At 39.3% G+C, this 25,201-nt stretch overlaps 1 protein-coding gene across 1 annotated transcript in view; it reads right to left on the bottom strand.

Moving 5' to 3' along the window:
* BCKDHB (branched chain keto acid dehydrogenase E1 subunit beta) overlaps positions 1 to 25,201 on the bottom strand; it is a 61,433-nt gene that overhangs the window by 8,889 nt on the left and 27,343 nt on the right. The window contains exon 9 of the mRNA XM_056856281.1: positions 21,543 to 21,629. Coding sequence (XP_056712259.1) covers positions 21,543 to 21,629 — 87 coding nt within the window. The remainder of the gene's footprint in view (positions 1 to 21,542; positions 21,630 to 25,201) is intronic.

Raw genomic sequence — 25,201 nt, 5'->3', positions numbered from 1 at the left:
TTGCTGTCCCAAGTCACAATAAGCCATTAAGATAGTAAATTAAATTATTTCATTAAATTAGACATCCCTCACACTTATATAAACATAACCACCACCTCTGTTGTGGTATCTCTCCCCTTCCCCACCTTGTGATATATCTCTTCCAAGCCACTGTTCTACCTTTCCTGTCCCTTCATGAAACTATTCTCAAAATTCTGCCTCTACTAAACATGTTTTAAAAGAATTGGTGTGTATCACTGCATATGCAAATCACAAAAATTCAATACTATTTAAGAAAGAAGTTAAATCTGAGCCCAGAATCCCATGGAAAAGGAAATGAATTATACAGAAAACCTGCAAAAGTTAGTACAACAATATGGAGGGTTTAATCTGACATAAAAGGACTGCTGGAACAGACACATCCTTACAAGACACATCCTTACTTTGCATCCCAAAAGACATCACAATAACAGGCTTTCCTTTATGATTTTCCTTTCAATATGTGTATTATATTTCTTCCAACTGACAAGAATGTGTACTTGAGTCAACCAGCCCATTCCTGAGAGCTGCAGCAGCTGGGGTCGGCGTGGCTGTGGCGGCGGGGCAACGCCTCCAAAGAGGTTTCGCTGCTGCAGTGGGGGAAAGGGCTATTTTAAAATAACAATTAGGAAAAGGGGGACAGCCCCATTGAAAACAGTGATGCTGCGATAACAAAAAGGTGCAGCATTGCTGTTGCTTAATGGGGCATTCCCGGGCTGACAAGGGTTAGGAAGCTGCCTAACAGCAGCTCCGCCTCCTGCGTCGCTGGCGCAAGGACTTACGCCGGGAGGACGCCAGCGGGATGCCAAGCCAGCGTCAGAGGGCCGCACTGCCGCCACAATCCAGAGGGGCCTATGTAAGTGTCCCTACGCTGGAGTTCGTGCCAGTTTGGATGGTGTACATGGCACGGACGCCGGCGTAGAGGTCACACCACCTCCTAAGCCCATTACGCCCCAACTTTAAGAATGGGTTGAATATTACCTAGAGTTATAACCCCTATCTCTAGCATTTGGGATAATTAGCACACAAAATAATAACTGTCTGTCCTTGAAAAGAATACACCAATGTTCACTAGGCAGAAAGAACTTACAACAACAGCTGGTCAAATCAGAAGATAGAATTTGGACCTCACTTAGCATTCAGATAGGACAGATGTGTGGTAGTGGGGAAGAGCCAATCCCACCTATTCTAGCAGTACTGCCTACTTCTACATAAGTTCCACAAAGCTAACTAAAATAAGTAGACATGCTGGGAATGCACAGTAAGCATCACAGTAGTTACAGTCAATTGTAAACTTCTGCCCATCTCTTGCATTTGCCATCACATCTACTTATCAAGCAGAAATTGCTCATGCAATGGCTAGCAATTATTCTAAAAACTAGAGCTTGTACATTAACATAATCTGAATATTAGAAAATTTGATAGTTTACAGCACTGGGTAAATATCTTATAAACTTAATATAACACCACAGACAATGATACTTGGACAGAAACTGTATGCATTTTGATACCAAACCTTTTAGTAGGGGAAAGTTTTATACGCAACTAGAGTTATGGCATGTTAAAACATAATGAAATGTGATATTAGCCTCTCTTTAATAATACACCATTCAGTGCTAGCCACCCAAGGGGCCTTCCAGGATTTAATTGTAGAAACTTGGGCTTGCAGATAGCTCCTCTGTATGACAATACAGAACAGTAAAAGTTTGGCTGCATGTGGATGAGCAGCCAATTTTTAAACGCTGTAGGCTTCGTGCATTTCAGCTTTTCAATAAAAGCATACAGCTTTCAAATTATTTTATTTTTTTCAAGTTCACCATCTGAGTTGTCCTTGGACTCTCACATGTGCAAGCTGTTTCTTGTGTTCCTTTTCAATTTCAGCGGTGTTGGACTTCAGCAGCCCTGCTGCAATAAATTATAAGACTTCCGACTTGAATTAAGGTGATAGTTATAGGCAAAAAGTTCAAAACGACTCACTTTTAGGTACATCTGAACTGCCTGGAGCAATATTTTTAAAGAAGCATAATTGTACACATTATATGCATAGAATACGTCTTGCGTAATTGTTCAACTATTTAATTTTGCATTGTCTATGACGCAGTGTACTTCATGGAAGAGATCTTTTGGATATTCCTAAATTTATATGCAGTATTAGTTAATGTAAATTATTTAAAAATAAACTATAGCCAAGTTTTTGAATGGTAAATAAAATAAAAATGAAACAAACCGAAAAATCATAGTGTTTTTAATGAAAAATCTGGAGAACAATTTCCTTATGTTTTAATTATTTTTTCCCAAAAAATCTTAAGGTGTCACATCAAAAGAATTATTTATGGAAACCAGATTTTTTTTTCTATATATTTTATTTAATGCTTTGATCAATTTTTCATTCTCTGAAAACAAGCATTTCTGATGTCAATTTACTGAATCTTCTGTATGTACAGTTCTAAATAGCTGCGCATAGACACATGTTCCAAAAGGTGCAATATTATTCTAGCTACACATTGATCATTATTTCTGATTTTTAGAATTTAAAAAAGCAATAAAATCAATTAACTCAGTAGAAGTTAGTTATACCAATACTGTTTCTATCAAATAACATTTCAATACATCTAACATTAACATGTCATATTTCAATCCAAACAGCTTTTAAATTCTGAAAACTATATTGTGGCATAGTTGGTAGCATTAACTTGAAAATGATAAAACCGCTATACGTATATTAAATTAAATCACTCAAGTTGTACCAAACAAAATGCCAATGTATTCTTAACATTAAGTTCCTTTTAAGACTGTAACGGATCAGTGAAGAAATTGCTTTTTAGTGTTAGGCAAAACAAAGAGCGAGCCCAGACATACAGTTATTGCCGAATTAATTTTTTGTCAAATGTACTGAGTCCAGGGACTTACTTTTTCTGTAATTTATGACAAAATAAAATTTCCTGATTGGAATCTGGTATGCCTATTACACTACATTCAACTTCTGTAAAACTAAAGGTGCAAAAATGAACATCTGAATTCAGTTTGAAATAGCCTAATTTTGATTTTATTCCTTCCTGAAATGTTTGAACAATGATTTGGAATATTGTTTTAGGAAGTATTTCAAATGCTTTGGAAATGGGTTTCAGAGTTAATGCATTTAGATCACATGCCTGTTTCCGACAACTCAGAGATCTAAACATTTTGCTTAAATGTTGAGATACACAGTAATATATTAATTATTTTAGCCCTAATCTCTTTTGCGCAGGGAAAGTATCCACATTTTGCAAGCACTTAAAGAAACAAGTCAAAATTAGGCAAGGCAGAATGAATAAATAAGAAAATAATTACCAATAATGAACTTATTCCATTTGTGATGCATATGCACAATTATCTTGTTCATACCTACAGAATCATCATAACAATAGATATTGTACAGTGGTTTATATAATCCAAAACTTATGATAGAGGTAAATCAATAAGTTATGGCATATTAAAGCAGCATGATATAGATCAAAAGGAGCTACTTCAGAAAAGTAGTAAACATCAGAGCCAAAAACCTGCCAAGTAAAAAGTCTGGAAACTCACATCTGCCAAAAAAAATTCAATGTGAAATAAAGTACAAAAATAATAACTTTGCAGCTGAAACATATCTTTACAACATACCTGCTCATTAGCACACACAAGGCTGCAAAAAGTGTTTACTTTACTTGATTTATAGTGACATTGATTAGTTCTCTATACCTCACCACATATGACACTCTTTACCACCTTACTGTATATCTTATATTACTTCGTATTATGGCACTTCAGCATGAGTGCTGCCAGAAAAAATGTATTGGCAGGCCTGACAGTTAACACAGGAAAGTAGCTTTCACACCTGCAAGAGACAGCCTAATCCACCTCCTCTGAGCACACCTAGAAATAATCTAGTTTCTTCTTAAGTTTGCAAAGGCTAGCATTGTGAATGAACAGGACTTGAATTCACATTTAAAACAAGGGACAGAAAAAAAACCCTAACATTGCAGGTAAACAGATAAAAGAATATAATTAGCCAAGCAACATCTCTGCTATACTGACAGTAACTCCTAAACAGATTTCTGCTTGACACAGAAAATATCAAAATAGCATGTGGTGCAATACATGTATAACTGCACAATCCTAAGGGTGGTGGATCGGCTGTGGTGGGGGATGGCGCAGCCATGCCACCTCCTGAGCGGCTTGCTGCCAGGTGCAGCAAGCCAAAAATGTTTTAGAGAAAACCTCATGAAACTCTCCATTGAGTTCCATGGGGCTACACCTGCCTTTTTGCAGGTGTAACTTGGCGCCTGCAGAAAAGGGGCACCCCTGGGCCGAAAGACTTAGGGTGCTGACTAAAGTCAGCTCCCCCCCTGGGAATACCCCTCTTGATGCTCACGCAGCCACACAGCTCCCCAGAGCCAGCGTAAGTACCCCAATGTTGGCATTAGTGTCAGTTTAGCAGACGTGAGTGGCACTGTCAATTCCTATCCCCTTTTGCCCCCCACCCCGGGGTTAGGATTGGGCTGCCCATCTAATTAAGTCACCATTGATCTTTACAAAGGGAAGTTGTGTGAATAGTTTTGAAATGATTACAAAGCAGATTTCTATATTGCACAGAAAAAAATTAACTAGAAAGTGGTTAACAGCTTGAAGTTTTAGAATTCATTTTAAAGTTTTACGGCATTGTAATACATGAACAAATCTAATTAAGTGTCCCATAATGTTTGTAAAGGAAAGCCGTGTATATATATTTTAACAAACTGTAAAAGTAACCATTAAATATAAGCGAAAAATGCTCAAGACAACCACTTCAAAGACTTATAAAAAAGTTTTTCATGTTTGAAACACAGTAAAACACACATTCCACTAGGGCCATGGTCCAGCACATGTGCGAAATAAGCCACATGAAAGAACATGAAAAACTATCATGAAAAGAAACACAGCTATTTTTAGAGTTCGAAGTGGCCTTATGCTGACTATACCTTCCATTTGTTTGAATCTACTTTGCTCCAAAATGAAGCTTAATCTCTATTTCTCCAATGTAGCTCTAGCAGATCTGAAATACAGATTCATTTACGTAAACATCTGTATCGTTTTATTTACAATAGTAGTGCCTTTAGCCTAGATATGGTTACTTTTTAAATAAAAATAGAGTATCTGTTTTCTGAAAGCCCAGTATGTCTTGAAATTGGAACGCACATGCAAACAGATAAATTCTACTTTAATTTCTTACATTTGACTCTAATTCTCAATACCGCAAAAGACAAAGCACTGATCTATTTCATATAAATAGATTATATTCAACACCTTTAAGTGTCTTAAATCTGGCATATTCAGATCTACTAAATTTAACAGGAGTTATTAAAGGGCAGAGAATATTAATTCTATAACTTCAGATTTAAATGTCTCACAGAAATACGCAACAAAATAAACATTAACATTGTTTCAGAAAAGTATTGTCACTACAAAATAATTACTACACTACATCAACACTAGATGTACTGTACAGTACATCAACACTAGAAAAATACAGTTTGCTTTCTGCAAGCATTCAGAGTTTTCTATCAGTGGAAAACGTCCTTCCTAAGCAGCTTAGCATTAGGGGTGTGCATTCAGATATACCCGAGCCAAAAATACACTGAAAAACACCTTATCAGTATTTTTAGGGTATATTTGGCACCCCAAATATATCTGGGAATTTTTTTGGATACTGAAGAAACGGTCCTCAAAAATCCCAGGAATATTTGGGATTTACCAGGAAGATCGAGCCAGCATTTGCAGGTTCCCAAGGACTTTTTTTCTTCCCCTCCCTTTGTTTTCGCATTGGGGTGGGGTTCTAAGGGCTTGCCAGGCTGCTTGTGTCAATTTCAAGCATGCTTGTCAGTTTCAAGACGATGTTTTTCCTTCTTTGCTAGAGTTGCTTGGTGTCTCACAGAAACACGCAGTTTTTCACAGTTTTTAGTGTTGCTCAGTACTTGGATTTGTTCTGCAGTGCTTTACGTTTGGTTCTGCTGAGCTTGCACTGCCACAATGGCACTGGGTTCTGATGGGCATTATGTACATTGCCATTCGTTCTGTTGGGCTTGCAAAAGTGCCCCCCCCTTTAGTTTTTACTGCAGAAATTCTCTGGTTTGACTTTGGTTCTGTTTGGCTTGGCACATTGGCTTGTGGTTCTACTGGGATTACTGGGTTATGCAATAGTTCTGCTGGGCTTGTTGGTTCTTCCATGGGAGACATTTGACCAGTGATCGCTACTTGCAGGCATGGAGTTTGCACTGGCAGCAGCTTGGAGATCCCCTCCACATAGGAAATAACAGAGGACGGCTGGGGGTACCCTGTTCAGGGGCCTATAGAATTTGACCCTTTCGTCCAATTTACTTGAAATTTGGGGGTTATTTAAATGACGGGCACCAGCAGCTCCACTGCAATTGTGGTGTCCACGTGCCTTTAAAAACAACCTCCAGCCACCACGAGAGTTTCCCCACAGGGAATAATGAACCTGAAAAATTTGGAACCCCTCCCTCCCCCAAAAAAACCCGAATCCTAATACCATACTGTATTTGGTATTCATGAATACCGATACTTTTCGTGTCCAATATACCCAAAGCCAAAAAAAATATGGATTTTTTTGCACACCCAAGTTAGCATGTTTCAATACAGAATTGCCACTCCTTTATCCTGTGTTTGTCTCACTTTTAAAGATATATTTCTGACCATTCCCTACTCCAATATTTCCAAAGGAGCCCCTTCTTGGATGCACACCTTAACATGGTGAGGGGGGTCTGTGTGCATCAGCAAAGCTGAAAGCAATAACAAAAAGAGTTCAGACTCTGTCGAGAAGCTAAACTCCTAGCAGATGCACTCAAGGCAGAATGATTAAAGCCGAGACACTAAGGGGGTTACCGCACTATGTATTCCCAGCGATGTATTAAGGGTTTGAAAATATTATAAAAACATCGCTTTAAAAGGGTTTTTGGATACCACGGCTTATAAATGGCTGGAAGACGTATTCACAGTTAAAGGGGCCAAACAAAGTGCGAACAGTATTTTTTATAACATTTTCAAACTCTTAATACATCACTGGGAATACAAGTGTGGTAAACCCCTAAGATACAGCCACACCCTCATGACTCAATGGCCACATCAGCAGAAGAGAATGAATAATTCCAGTGGTAATGGGGGCAGAGGAATCCTTGAAAGGGAGCTACTGGGCAGCAGAAGTAGAAGAAGGTGACACTGCTGGAGGATCTATCATAGAGAACAGCAGTGGCACTTCAGCTGGCCCTGGTTAGTACTACACAGAAGAAGGCCATGGTAAAACACTTCTGATCATCTCATACCTTGAAAACCCTATGGGACAATCCCCCCACCACCAACAAAAAAAGACACAGTGCTGGAAAACAGCACTGTACTATTTTTCACAAGGCTGCATAATCCTGAACATGTTTCTACAAAGAAAAAAAGTGTTTCCCTGTGAAATGCTATGCAACATCAAGTGAGGAAATCACAGTTTCAGTTACTAAACCTGCAGAAAGTTACCATTAATCGACATTGACCATTTATGCAAGAGAGGTTTTGCCTTGGATTTGCGGCTCTCTAGATGCACATTTTTCCCATCCGAATGCGAAAAGTGTGCATCTAGAGAGCGGCAAATCCAAGGCAAAACCTCCCATGCATGAATAGCCATACCGTAACTATGATTTTCCCTCTGTGACCATTCAATGCTATTACAGCAGCAGTAATGATGTTACAATGTTAAAGGCTTGAAAGATCTAGCAGAAAATAGCCATTTTCAGTCACGTGTGCTCTGTTAATAGGTGATACTCGCCATGTTTTTCTTATGTGCTGTAACGCACATCACTGTTTTTCCACACATTATGAAATTCTTAGCACTGCGCGCATTGGTTCACATTTTGGTCATTCTCATTTCTGTTCAAAATACAGTAAAGGTTCAGTGAAAGAACTGTGAAATGAGTGTTTTCCATTCACAACAAATTATTGAAATCATACTACTCAGCCTTTCCACAGCCAGATATGCCCTTCATAGATATAAATTTATGGGTTCTTTTTTTAATGAGTTTCATATTGCATGTGTGTTTGAACTTTTAGCTCTTGGCAGATTCTTTGGAACACAGATTTTTCCGGTGTATCAATTCTTTAGTATAAATCCTCCATCAGCTTTTATTCCACTAATATAATTTGTGATTGTGTTTTCAAGTCTGCCCGAAGTGTATCTTTTTATATAAGGTTCATGTTTGAAAGTAGAACAGTTAAGATTCCAGTCCAGTAGCACCAGCAAGATTTTCAGGGTATAATATGTCGAGAGTCAAAGTTCCTTTCATCCCACACATGTTTGAACGCGTATATCTAAATACACTATGCCGGTTTTCAAAACAATCTGACAGATTATGAGGCAAGCCAAAAGCATTCACAAACAAGCTGGAAGTATGTTCTGGCAATGAATTTGGGGCATTAATAGGAAACAAGTTTTGCATGTCACTATTAAACAGTGCCGTCTAAATACACGTTACATCTTACCAAGTCATAAGTAAACATGAAAACTGGATTCCTCAGGAACTAGCTGGTGTTCCCTGTGAACTCAGCATTTCACTAGGGAACTATCTTTTTTCCCCTTCATGGCATAAAACTACATTGCAGGATGTTATCTCTCCATGCTGGAAGATTTAAAGCAACTTCTTCAGTTTGGTCTTAAAAAGAATGCCAAACAAAATATACTCTTCAGCCACACTTTTTTAAGCTACAAGATGTGTTAACACGAGCCATGCTTTAGGTATTTTACAGAATGTTTTCACAACTGAACCCTGTCACGTTCAATCTAGGTGAGGAAATAATCATACACTCAGTCAGAGCAAAGCCAATTAAAATGGATTGCAGAGAACTAAGCTACAGGTTAGTGATGTAATACACTGATTCCATTGAGTTTCATATTTAGCAGACATTAAATGGAATGGGTCACTCAGAGAAAGTCACAGCAAGTCTGCACACTTGCTTAAAAATGTTTAACACCAAATTTAAACAATTTTAGAGACAAACCAACATATATTACAGTTCAAAAATATAAATTGTGTAGCCAGATTTGAACCAACCTATTTAAATGTATCTAGATTACATTTATGTTTAGTAGCACAGTGTGTTCCTAACCAGATTGGTTTGAATTAAAATTATATTTTTGCAACTGCATGATAGAAAGGAAGCATAACACAAAACATATTTTAGAAGCATGAACTATAACAGTAGGATAGAGGCATGTCTTAAAACAGAGTGGAGAAAAGTCAATGATTTTTTAAAAAACAAATCAAAAACATTGGATTTAAAATATTTAAATTGGATTTTTAACAAAATGCTTTTTGAGGAAAAATCTATCTAAAGATAGTTTAAATAGTTTTCTATTTAAGATACATTATAGTCCAAAGGTTATGAAATAAAGATTAGTTTTTAAATATGTAACATGAGACTGTATATTCATGCAACGTTTAAATTTTTTTGGTAAATGAATTCCATTAATCCATTCACAATGTCATGCTCTACCAGAGGTTTCTGTAAGATTATTTTGAGCAATTTTTCTATCTAGAAGATACTGTAACAGCTGCTTTGTTTTGCAGTACTCAAAACTGTGAATTTCAGCCCATTCCTAAAGGGGTGTATGGATCTGCGGCTGCCGGAGCAGCACAGCCACGCCACCTCCTCCAAGAATTCCTGGCTGCCACGGAGGCAGAAAACAGTTTAAAATAAAACAGTTAAAATAAAAGGGGGGAATGCCCCACAGTGAGTAGTGAGGCTGCACCACCGTCCCTCCACCGCTCAAGGGGACGTTCCTGGGGCGAAAGGGCTGTGAAAACTGCCTAAAAGCAGCTCCACCCCCAGGAACCCCCCCCCATGCAGGTGCGTGGCTGGGAAAGCACTGCCAGCATGGTTGCACTGGCAGCGGGGGACAGCGGCACCTGGACAGCAGCATGTTTGCCCCCGTGCTAGCATAGGTGCCACCTTATTCCGTGATAAGATAGCACCTACACTGGCACAGGGTCACGCTGGCTCCTAAGAAGCTTCGCCCACCCTTCAGGAATGGGCTCTTTGTGTCTGCAGAGATAATATGCCTCTTCTTCACAGTAAAAGTGTTATAAATTAAATATACAGAGTTGAGAAAAAGACCTTAATCCCATTGTTCCTTTGCACATCTTTGTACACAGAATCAGCCCCTTACCTCTTAAGTGCTAAGTTTCAAGAGGTTCAATGAGTAGAAGACTGTTTGAAGTGGAATAGATTTGCACAAGGAATTACGTGTGAGGAGGGAGGGGGTCAGCAGTAAAAATGGAAGTAAAACCTTTTGAGCAGAATACGCCACAAGTCTTGAGATCTTTTTATGTATAGCCTGAAGTCTGTCATATTATTCTCTCCCTGGAGGAGAAAATCTATAATGGCAACAGGCTGTAAAAGAGACCCAGTTTGGGAATATTTTAATGAAGTTCCTCTACCTATGGGTCAGGCAGATATGCATGTAAAATGCAAACACTTCAACAAAGAAATGCAAGGCCTGGTGGCCTGAATTGAATTGGAGAGTTCACCTTGCAATAATGTCATAATTATGCATCTATGTATTTCTAATAGTATAACTGAATTAATCTCAGCCAGCTTTGTTTCAACCATCTCACCACAGCCTCCAGACACCTGGCCAAAGAATCTGGGAAGGCATAGGGCTGGCTGCCCATCAACAGATATAGCTATGAAGTTCAACAGCAGCCATGACAATGATTTCTGTGCTTTATTGTGTTTAATTGTATAACATTAGAATTGTATATTACTATTAATATTAAAGGTAAAGGTCCCCTGTGCAAGCACTGGATCATTCCTGACCCATGGGGTGACGTCACATCCCGACGTTTCCAAGGCAGACTTTGTTTACGGGGTGGTTTGCCAGTGCCTTCCCCAGTCATCTTCCCTTTACCCTCAGCAAGCTGGGTACTCATTTTACCAACCTCGGAAGGATGGAAGGCTGAGTCAACCTTGAGCCAGCTACCTGAAACCAACTTTCCATTGGGATTGAACTCAGGTCGTGAGCAGAGCTTGGACTGCAGTACTGCAGCTTACCACTCTGCGCCACAGGGCTCCTACTATTAATATTACTATGTTTTTATGCTTGCTGCTCACTTGGATACACTGTGAAAAACAGTATATCAGGTTTCGAAATTAAATAAGTATTGCAGGATGAGACAATTCATGAAAGGGGAGATGTGTAAAGCATAGTCTGAGTTGATATATTTTCATGGCAGAGGGCCTAGGTCCCTTATGGATGCAGACAAAAAAAGTTAACAAATTTTCTCATTTCTTTGCCATCGTGTTGACAGTGAGTCAAAGCTTTCTACAGGTACAAAGCTTCTGCTCAGATAGGAGAGTCCACATAAACCTTCAATTTTTTTATTACCTGGACAGAGAAAGATAAAATACCAATGAATGTGAAGCTGAGATGATGTATAGCAAGAATGGAGAAGAATTGGTTTTTATATGCCGATTTTCTCTACCTTTTAAGGAGAATCAAACCGGCTTACAACCTCTTTCCCTTCCTCTCCCCACAACAGACACCCTGTGAGGTAGATGAGGCTGAGAGAGTTTGAAGAGAATTGTGACTAGGTCAAGGTTACCCAGCTGGCCTCATGTGGAGGAGTGGGGAAACCAACCCAGTTCATCAGATTAGAGTCCGTGGCTCCTAACCACTATACCACGCTGACTCTCCCAGTGTGCAACCTGCCAATCCAAAGCTGCCACCTGCAAATCCAATACACACGTCTTTATCCTGTCAAAAGCAGGCTGTACCTCCAGCCCGAAGCATGAACTGGAGGTAGTTAGAGATGCGGCAAACACCCTGCTCCTTCTTGAATCTGCTCAGTATAGAGCCCAGGAAAGCCAAGCTATACAAATATCACAATTTATTCTGAATTCACAGACCAGCTCTGTCGCTACCTCCTTCTCTTTCCTGCCCTCCCCAAAACAAGCTTACACAGGTGCTGCTGCTACTACAGTACTAGGCTGAGCAGCAAACCAGGCAGGCCAACAGGTGGATGACTTCGCAGACATTCTGGACATTAATTCAACAGTGTATGGGGAACCATATTCTGGTGAACCCTCAGAAATGTAAGCCCTCACAATACTTGACATCACCTCAAGTCTACCCAAAGGTTTTTTACCTTCCCAAAGATTCTGGCTGGTCACCACCACCACCTTCATGCTGCCGCAGCAAATATAACAGAAAAGGTACAGAAGAGGAAGTTGTATCCTTTTGGGCTCAGCTATTCAATCTGAGCCAGATAAGAATTTGGCACTGTAAAACTCATGTTTATATATTCAAGCTTGGAAGTATGATCTTGGCCAACATGACTAACATGTTAATTAATTACTAAAAGCAGAACTGATAGCATAAATAGAGCTTTGGACTGATGTAACATGATTTTTCCAAAACCAAACAAGAATGTGTCATCTGTAGAACTGGACCAATGTTATAGTATTCTTAAAACAGGTATCCACAGCAAACACTGATCTGAAACTAGGAGTATGATAAAAGCAGAGACAGGATATAAGGAACAAAAAACATGCTATTTGAACCACTTTCTATAATGGAAATTGAAGATAAAGAGCACTGTAGACTCACCAATTGTAACAGATGGAAGGCACTGAGGAAGGATTGGTGACATTGTCACCCCTGAGGATGCAACTGAGATAAAACCCAGGAAACCAGGACCACAGGACTCAGCTAAAGAAAATGTTTCAAAACCAGGTCAAACTATAGCATTGTTCATAACTGGTGGCTTATGTCAACAGTGTCACCCTTTTTCTAAATCTTAAAATTAGTAAGAAAAGATGCAAGGTTTGAAAGAGAACAAAGATTCTTTGCTTTTGTTACCTGTACATGACAAGCTGTACTTGGCAAAATTCCTACTTCCATATAACTTTGAAACCAGATGTTTACTCTAAAAAAGAAAGGCAAAATATACAACAAATTTTTTTAAAAGTAGAATCAAATATTTAAGTGGGGGACAAAGTTAAGTCTCAAATCTGAAAATGATAAAGACTTTTGGCCTATATAACCTCAGCCACTAAATATAGGACAAGAGACTGAGCCTAGCAATACACACTGCTGCTTCGCATAATTTTTGGTACAAGAATGTCTCTTAAACTTTCTACATTTTCCAAGCCAAAAATTCAAATATTGCAGGGAAAAGACAATATAACATGTTACCCTCCTATATACTTTTCTTTGTTCAAGTATTCTCCTATGAAGTAACTAGTTTTCAAATCCTTCCTATTTTGTAAACAAGAAGGCTTTAGAAAGGCTTTTAAATGCCTCATATTTACAAGCCCATTGACTTCATACTTCTTTTACACATAGTTTTAAACCATAACTATCCTAATATTCTCCATCTGATGTCTCTTTTCCAGCATGCTGCCTACTTATTGAATAAGACCACATTCATAATTTCCTTTGGAAGCCCTGGAGACGTCCCCCATGTACAGGATTGCCTAGCTGTGGACTAAGCCCACCCATACACGAAAGTGGCCATAAGGGATCTGGCTCTGGGGGCTGGTTCTCTTTATTTCCATTTTAACAAAAAAAAGGTTTGGGTTAGTAGGAGAGCATTTCATAGTTAGGACACAGTTAATTCACTAATATCAAAGCCCAGCAGAAAGCCCTACACTACAAACAACTATGGCTGCAGTTTGTCAACCTAGGCAGCAATTTTGAATTTGCAGATGCTATTCTGTTCCCCAATCCCAGGAATTCTATTGTTACTGAACAGGGTTGCCAACCTCCAGGTACTAGCTGGAGATCTCCTGCTATTACAAGTGATCTCCAGCCAATAGAGATCAGTTCGCCTGAAAAAAATGGCCGTTTTGGCAATTGGACTCTATGGCATTGAAGTCCCTCCCCAAACCCCGCCTTCCTCAGGCTCTGCCATAAAACCTTCCACCGGTGGCAGAGGGACCTGGCAACCCTATTACTGAACTCCAAACAATTCTTTTAAAAAAAATATCTAAACCAGAGCCAGCATTTTTAATTAACCTTTCTCCTATAGCTCAGTTGTGTGTGGGAGGTCATCATCTCTCAAACCACTGCCTCCCCCTGACCATTGTTCCTTCCTCAGTTTGTGTTTGGCAGTCTATTTTATTTCTCTGTACTGCATTAATTTTGCTTGCCAACTCAAAGACACTATCTGACAAGTAATCTATGGACCTATGACAATGTTTTTGAACTTGAGATTATAGACTGCAAAACAGCAAAGAACAAGACAGGAAACGGAGTAGAAGACAGAATCCGAAGTATCTGATAGCATTGCAGACTGAAGTTTTAGTAAGAATTATTTGCAACATATTTAATTTATATCAAAAGCAAATGACACACCTGAGCAAAATTAACTATTTTGTCACACAAAATTTCTCCAATTCAGATAAATAGTTTAAATCACCATTCTTTTGCAAGCATTTTAAGGAAGAAATGATATTTAAAAACTTTTGCACCATTTGTGAGAAGCAAACATGTAACTGCCAGTTAAGCCCTTGTATAGTAACAGAAGATGATAAAACATCCCACCTCCTGAAATATACTGTGTCATGTAAAGTCATTAGGGAAGATAAAAATGCCATTGGCCAACACAAATCAAAGGAAATTCTCCTTATTTGAACTAATCCAGGCAGGACTTTTTTTCTTTGTGAATGCATACAACTGTAATATGGACAAAATATGTATATATTGGCTCTCAGCATCACCATTTGAAATTTTAATATGATTCATGTCAAATTTTAGCTCAATGAAGTGATAGGCTTTTCAGCTGTTTAAAAATTCTGAGACATATTGGATGACTATGTAATCCACTTTTTGGCATGTGGTTATATTGCCAGGTATCATATTTGCATATGCAATGCCACCTTTATGACTTCTGTTAATTTTTACCTTGTAACTTGGCAAACAAGCTGACGCTTGTTCTATAAAAATTATACTTTCCAGGCAAAGATATGTGGCAGGGCAAGAGAAAAATGACTAAGACAAAAAGTAAAGAAATTGCAGGCTCATCACAGTTTCATGAATCACGTAATCAGTCCCTGAAGATGTTTTCTGGAACTAATTTCACAACCTCTACAAATCAAGGTGACAAGCTGGTTAAATTCAGACACAACACTCTCAACTAAAAATTAACACCAAAGAAGCAGGTGGAATTCATTTTTATCTTTTTATCATATCAGTCTCAAAATAAAGTCTCGGTAAATAAGAATGAGATGCTTGCCGTACATCTACAAATGCTGGAACGAACCGCCATTAGAGCAAGTAAACATGATAAATATGAAAACTGACTTTCAGCTCCAATCAATACAATAAAGTTTATTGTTTGTGGATGAAGGCCATTACAATCTGTCATATAAAACCTAGGTATAAACAATAACATTAAAACAATCTAACCAAAAAATGCTAGTTATTACATGCATTAAATGCCCTAAATACAACTGTAGCCCTAATTTTCTTGCCTGCTAAGGCAAAGAGTAATACTCGGTAGGAGACAACTGATTGGCGACTGGGAGGAAAAAGAGCAGCTTCTCAGAATCTGCAAAGAGATTTAGGTCATTAAAAGTGTGATAAGAAATTCAGAAGGAGGAGGAGGAAGAGGAGGAAGAGGAAGAAGAGTTGGTTTTTATATGCCAACTTTCTCTACCACTTAAGGAAGACTCAAACTGGCTTTCAATCACCTTTCCTTCCCCTCCCCACAACAGACACCCTGTGAGGTAGGTAGGGCTGAGAGAGCTCTTAATAGAACTGTGATTAGCCCAAGGTCACCCAGCTGGCTTCATGTGTAGGAGTGGGGAAACAAGGGAATATACACAGTATGAAAATGGTCAATGGAAACTAAAAAGTAAGGAAGAGTTAGGTATTTCAGATTGGTTTAAATATTTCCAATTAAATGATATATTTAAAAAAGATCAAAGGTCAGGGTTTATAGATAAGAAGTCAACTTTGGTGGTAATATTAGAATCGGAAAATAAAGGTATGATAGCCAAAATGTACCAATTGATATTAGCTTACAATTTAGAGCAAGAGTCAAAAAGGTTATGATAGCATGGGCAGTAGATATAGGACATACTATTCAGCTATTCAGCCAAACCACCGCTCTTAACCACTACACCATGCTGGACAAAATAGAATATAACGCATTAGGTCCTCTGGAACTGCGGCTCCACAAACGCATAGATCAAAGGCCCATGATGTTTGGGAGTAACATCTAGCTAGCAGAGCCGTTGGCATGGTTTAAAACTGGATTGAGGTGAAAGCTATTCTGAAATTGTGGAAGGGGATAATGACCAGCAGCTCCTATCTTTAGATTATTTCTCTTGTTACCATACAAAAAACCCAACAATGTTTAGAAATCCAGTTAATAATTCAGGTATCATTATTATTCAAATCAATTAAATGTCAAATTATACAACTTTCACAGTAACCTGTAGTGTTATTCAAAATCTTGCAGACCTCTCAGTAAGGATGAAATAATGATATGGAAGTGGAAATTTACCATCTAGTCCAACTGGACACTCTTTATTTAAGTTTTATTACTTCCATCTGCAAAAAGTTAAAGCCAATTACTGTGCCTGACATTTTTGGCATTCTTAATATGCGCTGTATCCAGCAAAAATGAATTGTAGTTTTAATTTTCACAGCATAGACAAGTCAAATACTCAAACCTTACTTTCACACAGAGTCAGTATGTGATAAAAATTAATAATAAATATGACTTCTGTATGCCTAAAGAAACACTTGTCCTATAATACAGTTCATTAATCACATAAAATATTTATATTTTATTCTTTTAAAGAATGCATAATTAGAAGCAGATAACTTTACAAGCAGATAACAAATGATGACTTGTCATGAACAAAAAAATAAATACAAAGTTATCAAAACATAAAGTGCAAAGCAGGTCAATAAACTGTCAAATATGTATACTAAAGCAAGTGATGAGGTAAAGAAGCAAAGCTTTAAAACAAAATTGTTATTCAAAAAAATGTGTTCAAGATAAGTCTTTGAACAACGAGCAGTACAGAATTATTTCAAATATGGACAAATTAATGATTTCACATAAGTGAAACAACTCTTCCCTCCTAAGCTTTGATGGAGAACAAAGGTTGCTGAGCAGTAGTCGTAGTAATGAACATTTGGACTACAACTGAAGTATGGCTACATGGGAAGATACTGAGCAAACTGAACAGAGTCTAGACAGCCAGTGAGCATCACTGGGTCATTCCCAGTGATTGGGTCTGAGGATATAAAGTTTAGTTGTGTCTTAGATGTTGTCCACAGTTGTCTGGTAGCTACCAAATGTAGCGCTTGAACCCAGGACCTCATTCATGCTAAGATGGTATTGCTCTATGCATCTTTGACAGGGCAGGACATACAGACCTATTTATGGTGTTTCAGTACCAATATCCCAGGATGCCTTTTTCCTACTTGCGACTAGAGGAATGCTCTGAATCGTTTTAGGTGGAGGCTCAAGCTTGTCTCTTCCGTTTTGCTGCTGGTTGACTCATTACAAGCCAAAATGTGAGAATTTGCTATATCCACAGAGTCCTTCTTGGTAGGATTCAAAGCACCTCACTTGTTTCTACAAGTTATTTTCCACTAGAGATGTGAGGCATTGGGGGTGGGGGAAGAAAAATCCTGAAGGCTTATGTTCTTCCCTGAGAATTCCCCCTCTCCCATTTATCTGATAGGGGGAAAATTAGAAATTTTGGAGAACACTGCAAAATTTTGTTTCTGGACTGATTAAATGTATTTTTAAGATAAGATTTTCTTCACTTAAAATGTGTAGCATGAAAATTTTTATCTGCTATAATCTAGCTAATGACAACCAAGGAACCATGAGGACTCATGGGGAAAAGTAGAAGAACAAGAGTTGGTTTTTATACCCCACATTTCTCTACCTTTAAAGAGTCTCAAAGCGGCTTACAATCACCTTCCCTTCCCCTCCCCACAACCGACACCTTGTGATGTAGATGGGGCTGGGAGAGTTCTGAGAGAACTGTGACTAGCCCAAGGTCACCCAGCAGGCTTCATGTGGAAGAGTGGGGAATCAAACCCGTTTCTCCAAATTAGAGTCCGCTGCTACTAACCACTACACCCCTCCTCTCCTTAATTTTCCTGCTTTTATTCTTTCCCACTCCATAGAACTGCCCCCAGACTCTCTCCTTTTCCCTCCATCTACTTTTAGCTGCCCCCCATCTTAAGCTTTTCCTCCCCTTGCAGCTCTCACCCCATGATCACATGACCAGAAAGGGCACACAAAGAAAACAGTTGCTGACTGGTGAGTTAATTCTTCCCCCCTTTTAGTTCTGCCCCCTCCCCCAAAGTTGTCTGTCAACCATCACACCACTGGGCTATCAGTCCTTTCTCCAGAATCATACAAAGTAAGTCTTCTTCCTTTCCTAGCTCCTCTTTGTCTCTTCCTTAATGCAACTTTCCCCTCATATACACCCACCCATTCTCATTTTACCGCTCCACCAACCCTGAGCTTTTACAAATCTAGCTCTCTTTTCTCACTATCTCATTAAGGCCCAGATACATATAGATGTGGTTTCTATTAAACCAATTGAAAGAGAGTAAAATATACTTAGCCACAAAACACATGATACACTTACGCTCAGAAACTGTAGAGTACTACTGTCTTTGAAACAAAAGTTTTTTCTAAAGAACTGTGTCTGGTATGAGTTTTGTTTCTTTTTGTTGTTGTTGTTGTGTCCTTTTCTGTCTACCCTTCAGTCATTTAATAACAACCAGCCTTCTTTACTTAAAAAGGTATTTCTTATTTCATAAAATATTGCATCAAGCATGCAATTGTGTATACAACAGACTGAAAAAAATTCTTCAAACAGGAGCGGGGTGGGTTAAGGTAAATGTATGTTTACAATTTCACTTGTAGAAAATTAAGACACATGCACGTTCAAATTCCATATAAATGCTAGATCAGGGGCTCACAAACTTTTATAAATAAAGAGCCACACTAAATCAAAATTCAGAGTGAGTCCTCAAAGAGCCAGTATAAGAAAGCCCACTCACATAACTGAAAATATATGAATTAACATTACCTATAATTATGTTATTAATCCATAGAGTCCAAATTCCACAGCCCAAATAATGGTTGTTGCATGTCTTATTGGGAAGTAGCACACAGGCAGTCTTTCAGTAAAAAAATAAATATATACAGGAACATCATGTATGATTGTTTTAGTGAAGTAGCATAAACATATATGTGAGCTTGCGCTTGGATTAACAAAAAACTGTTCAGCCCTAACATTTCCCTTTCTGTAAAGCATTTCGAAGAAGCCCTTCAGACCTTTGCCTGTGATTCTCATACTGATTATTTTAGCATCACATCTATCACTCCAATATACCTTAACTTAAAAGGCTTCTAAACCCATAAGACCCAGCTGATGGAATCCAGATCTTTTGCCTCTTTCTGCACATGCCACTATGTGGCAGGAATCTGGGTTGTGGGAGTGGTGCCCCATTAACAGACCCTTTCTATCACTGTGTCTGGTACGATTTTTGTTTCTTTTTGTTTTTGTTGTACTTGTCCTTTTCTGCCTACCCTTCAGTCATTTAATAACAACCAGCCTTCTTTACTTAAAAAGCTCTTTCTTATTTCATAAAATATTGCATCAAGCATGCAATTGTGTATACAACAGACTGAAAAAAATTCTGCACATCCCCCCACTTAAAAGTCAAAAGTGGTAAAAAAAAAAAAAAAAAAAAAGAGCCTTGTTTTCAAGCTGATATTAGGAACAATTAGGAACATTACTTCTTCTGGGGTGGCCACAGACTTATGGAATGTTGTACTCTGTGTTTTTGGGAGCTCAAGTTTTAGATTTTTGTTTGTGGCCACTTCCTTGCATTTGGCTGCTCAGAGAACACTTGCGTTCAAAGGCTGCATAAATACATCATTAATAAATAAGTCATTTTTTTCTTCTTACCGTATATACTCACGTATAAGCCGAGTTTTTCAGCCCAAAAAAAGGGCTGAAAAAACCCAACCCGGCTTATACGTGGGTCAATACAGTAGGGGGGGAGGGGGAACTTACCACCGATCGCCGCCCCCGCAGCCGGCCCACGCGCCTTCCCTGCGGCCTGGGAGCAGCCAGCGGGGCCTTCCTGCGCGCAGGCAGGGCCCCGCCGCCGCCCCCGTCCCCACCCCCACCAGCTGATCAGCGGGCCTCATCCTCCTGCCTCTCCCGGTGAGTAGGGGGTTCAGGGGCTCTTCCCCCTCCCCCCCTAGGGTGGCACTGGGGTCGGGGTGGGTCTGGAGGGCCCGAGCGGGAGGGCGACCCGGGGCAGCGGCGTTGTATAAGCCGACCCTCGGCTTATACGCGGGTGCCTAATTTTTCCCCATTTTGGGGTGAAATTAGGCACCTCGGCTTATATGCGGGTCGGCTTATACACGAGTATATACGGTAGTTCAAAACACCAGATTGACGGAAGCCAAATTCAGCCCACCAAATTTAATAGTGACATTTTACAGGGTCAGGTCTTTGGAATGAATAACTCACATTACCTTAGAGAATAGCTTTTGAAAAATTCATGTGAAATACACTTTTAATTAAAAATGTCTCAATTTGCAGAAAAGAGAAATGTGGCAAACAGTAATATGAAGTACAATAGCAAAAACACTTAGGAATGTGTCCACCAAACGTGGATGACTTTGCAACTCAAGTTTAAAACAGACATCATACTATAAAGTGTACCCCTCAAAGCGACAGTAGCTTTCTACAGAGAGTTTTGTGGCTATTCAACAAGGTCTCTGAAACAAAACACAGAGCTGGTTTCACAATGGACCGCCTTCATGAATTAGTCTCTTTTAGTTAAGTATTACAGTGCTCTATTATAAGGAAATGATCAGCCATGTACTTAACTCTCTCAACAATAACCAATGAGACTTAAAACTACTTAATTTGGATTTTCCCAATGTGTTTATTTAGGGACTTTTGAGAGTCACAAAAGTAAATTCCACTGTCAAGTGTGGAAACTAGAAACAATATATTTCAAACATATTTTTCTACTTTAAGGAGCAAATGTTGCACATTTCTGTTTCAGATGAAAAACTTTAATCAAACTAATTTTGGCAACAGCCATTAGAAAATAATTCAGATGCAGCATCTGTTCTCCAAAAAAAAAAACAACCAGAAATTATTAAAAATTATCTGCCAAACTAATATGCTTTAGAGAAAGATTACAGTAAGAGCTAAGAATTTAAAACATTTCATTACTTCTTAACATTACACATTTCAAATAAGAACACAATGGTGAACTAAAGTGACTTGAAAGAAAATAAGTATATCAGATTTTTTAAAACCTTCTTCTTCCTAAGATGACTGGTTAATTACTAACAGTGAGAAATAGCTGGAAAATTAAAGTTCATTTTTAAAGCACTAAACTTTTTTTCAGAAAGTATTTAACTATCATTGCAAGAAAAACTGTAGAGTACCTGAACCGTGGAGCTAATCTCAGATGCAAATCCTCCAGTAATAGGGGCTTCATGGCTGATTAGTAATCGTCCAGTCTTCACCACTGACTGAAAAAGGGGGGGAAAGATATGTTCATACATATACGCTTTGCAAGTAAAATATTGACTTCCTGCATTCAAAAAGGTGCTTGAAGTATATTTAAAACCAAATTCTTATTTTTTACAAGGTAGCATCCAAAATGTGTTGTGCAACAAACTTTAAAACCTATATAATTACAAGAACTTACTGGAACACAGCCTAAAAGGATGTCTGTCTAATGTATTACTTGCATAATTTTAAAACGACATAAATACAGGTTTTTTAAACAGAGGCAATTCAGTTATTAAGCTGAACTTTCCAAACCATTTTTTTAAGATTGGTGCTCTCACAGTTAAATGAATGTAGCATTTTTCTAGTCAATCAGTAAAATGACCCCTTTACAGCAGAGATATTCAACAGGTTTCATTAATTTGATTCTTTAAAATGCAGCACTTTTTTCCTTGACAGTTAAAATCCATTACCTACAGCAAGCTACAAAACTTTCAGAGAACTATCATAGTTGTTTGCAAGTCACTTTCATAGATTATTTACATGGCTCACTTGTCAATCTAATTTTAATCCATTTGTCTATGAATTTCACAGTACTATTATGCTCCATGGGAGTACTGCAATATTCATAGGAAAATACAATCATAAAATCATTTCAACTAATTAAAACCAACTTGGAGGTCGAATAACTAAGTGGAAAAACCCTGATCCAGCCCCTTGGGACATGCACAGTGCAACCCATCCTCTTAGGAAGGGTGGACAAAGTTCCTAAAAATCTAACTTGGGTCCAACATACATGTTACAACATGTAGGGTCTGGATTCCCCTGATCTGACTTTGACTCTGACATGCAGTTATCAGGAGCAGAGGAACTTGTTCTCCAAGCACAAGGTGCCCAATTTGTATCCGCACAAGCTCAAGTTACCACCAGTGTGATACACAGAGATCAACGAAGAACTTTCCCAACCACCCACCATGTTCTCCATAGAACTACTTTGGTGGGTCACACATAGACACATCCGGACAACTCTGGATATGATGTGAGAATCTGCACTTAAAGAGCAGAATCAACAAAAATCCAACCAATAGGTGAACTGTTTTCTGTTAGTCATCAGACACTAATTACAACGTAAAATCTACTAAAATTGTACAGGGACTACGTGGGGAGGTTTCACTTCAAAGCATACCTATTATGAAAGATTGTATCTCAAAATGAAAGATGCTGAGCATCACTGATTTATACACACAATTCGTTTTAGGACACAAAACCCAACACTGAATATATATTTAGTGGCTGCAAACACAACAGTTATGTCTTAAAGATTCCTTTGCAATGTGCAATACATATACGTGGTGCAGCAATCCACTACCAGCTATAGATTCCCTCATGTACATGTGACAAAACAAAGGGAATAAATAATGAAACCAAACTGCTGACTGCTAAAAATTGAAACAATGTTTTGTATTCTTTTCAATTCTGAATCATTATCCTTTCCTTTATAACTTGCAAAAATGCTAGCCTTTCTAGTACTTTCCTGTTGCACAGTTCAAATGTTAGTGGGTGGCTTTGTTTTGCTACATTTTCAGTAAGTTGGCTCCTTACATTTGTTCAAATATCATTAGGGAAATTCATTTTACTTGTGCCACTCTGAAAGCAACTGGTTTTGATTCCATTTGTACAGAAATTATCATCCAAAAAGGATCGACAGATATGAAATAGGAAGATGAAATAACTTCTCAAGGAAGACCCACCAAGCAGACCTAATGAGCCCTCCAAACTCGCCAATTCAAAATTACAAATATAACCTCATTGGAACAGCTGGTTGTAGTTACAGAAAACAGCCCCCTTACATTTTCTAATGTTCAAGACTTCAGAATCAATTTTTAAATGACTATTCAATTGAAGCAAGTCTAGGTGTAGCTTTACCCCCCCCCCAAAAAAAAAGGTTTAAAAAAAAGGCAGTTGCCAGCTAGTGCCAAGGAAGAAAAAGTCAAGAGCAGGATAATTAGTGCTCAGACTTGGAGTGCAGAGTAGCAGCTAGCTTACAGTGCATTCCTAAGAAGAATTACTCCAGTCTAAGCCCATTGAAATGAATGGGTTAAGACTACAATAACTCTCCTTAGGAATGCACTGTTAGTCCAGTAGCAAAGTAAACCAGGGGGACAGAATGAGCAGGGGAGTAGAGCAGGGCCCTGGAGGAAAGACTAAGTAGAAGAGAAGTAGGATAGACGGGAGAAGGAGAGCTGTGGCTTTCTCCCCACCTGTGTGGAGGCCTGCCCCACAGCAACATTCCACTACCATCTCCTGCGGCTCCAGTGGTTCAATAGAGACCTGGCAAGGCCAGCTTCATTGAGGCTACCACTGGAGCGCTGCCTGCCGAGGTGCCTGAGGTAGGTGCTGGCACTGGGAAGGGGGTCTACTGATCAGGCCTTCCCTCCTCCAGCTGTTGTGCGCTGCTGTCTTTTAGGGCTGGACTTTGGGGGTGAGAGTCTTCTGGCTCTTGAGTTAAGCCCAGGGACCCAAAAGCTGCTGGAGGAAGTGGAAGAGAGACTGAACGTCCCTTCTCCAGTTCCTCCAGAGTCCAACTGGCTTTCTGAGGAGAGGAAAGATGAAATGCTGTAGGTGATGCAAGAAAAAGAGATGGAGATGCATCCACTTTCTCAGGCATCTCCTTCTCCCCCCCCCCCCCCACAGTATGTCTGCCCCAAGCCACTCACAGGAGGTGGCTCTGGTGCTGCCTGCAGCTGCTAGTCAGCATGGATGCCCCTGTACCTCCACAGACTGGAAGCACTTCTAGAGAACAAAGGATTCCTGATTTACACAGTGCCAGCTGTGCAACAATAGAATCAGTCAAGGGAAACCCCGGCTCATGTCTTGACTAATGGACTCAGGAACCATTTGAAGAAGCTCTACCAGGTGGTGCTTCTTTGGGGGAGAGAAAGGTTGGTGGGGTGGCCATGCAGCCACCAGCCAGCCATGAGGGAAATCGCTCTGTGATTCCCTCTGATGTTCTGCCCTCCATGTTTCCTCCAGAGAAGGGATGTCAAGCATATCTGATGGAAATATTTGGTGTAACTGGCACTAGATGCCAAAAGGTGGGCAGCAGCAGGCAAGGAAGAGGGTCACTCATCTCACTGGTGAGATGATTGCTCTAGACGGGCAGCCCTTTTCTGTTGCTGAGGATATTAGGTTCCACAAACTGCTCCAAGATGCCTATCCCCTGCTACACCATCCTTGCTTGTACCACACTGAGCAGGACCATGGTGCACTTATTGTATAGGGCAAAGATGTCTCCTTGGGCTACATGGTGACCGATGGCGGTGCAAATATTAGGGCAATAGCACAGCCTGTGGGCCTGAGGCATAGTTACTGCAGAACTTAAAACTTAACACTCAGAAGTAGAAAGGAGCAGCAGGGAAATTATCCCGTTTGATTGGCGCTATATTAAATCCACATACCAAACGTTGTAAAAAAAAAAAAGAAGAAGAAGCCCTCAACTGAACCGCAGCTCCTCTTGGCACAATTCTGCTCAGAAAATAGATACAGTGCCAAAAATATTCCCTCTCAAAAATAAAAAGGCCCATAAACGTAA

This window comes from Euleptes europaea, chromosome 10 (genome assembly GCF_029931775.1).
Source record: "Euleptes europaea isolate rEulEur1 chromosome 10, rEulEur1.hap1, whole genome shotgun sequence".
NCBI lineage: Eukaryota > Metazoa > Chordata > Lepidosauria > Squamata > Sphaerodactylidae > Euleptes > Euleptes europaea.
This window is presented reverse-complemented; position numbering and strand designations above follow the sequence as displayed.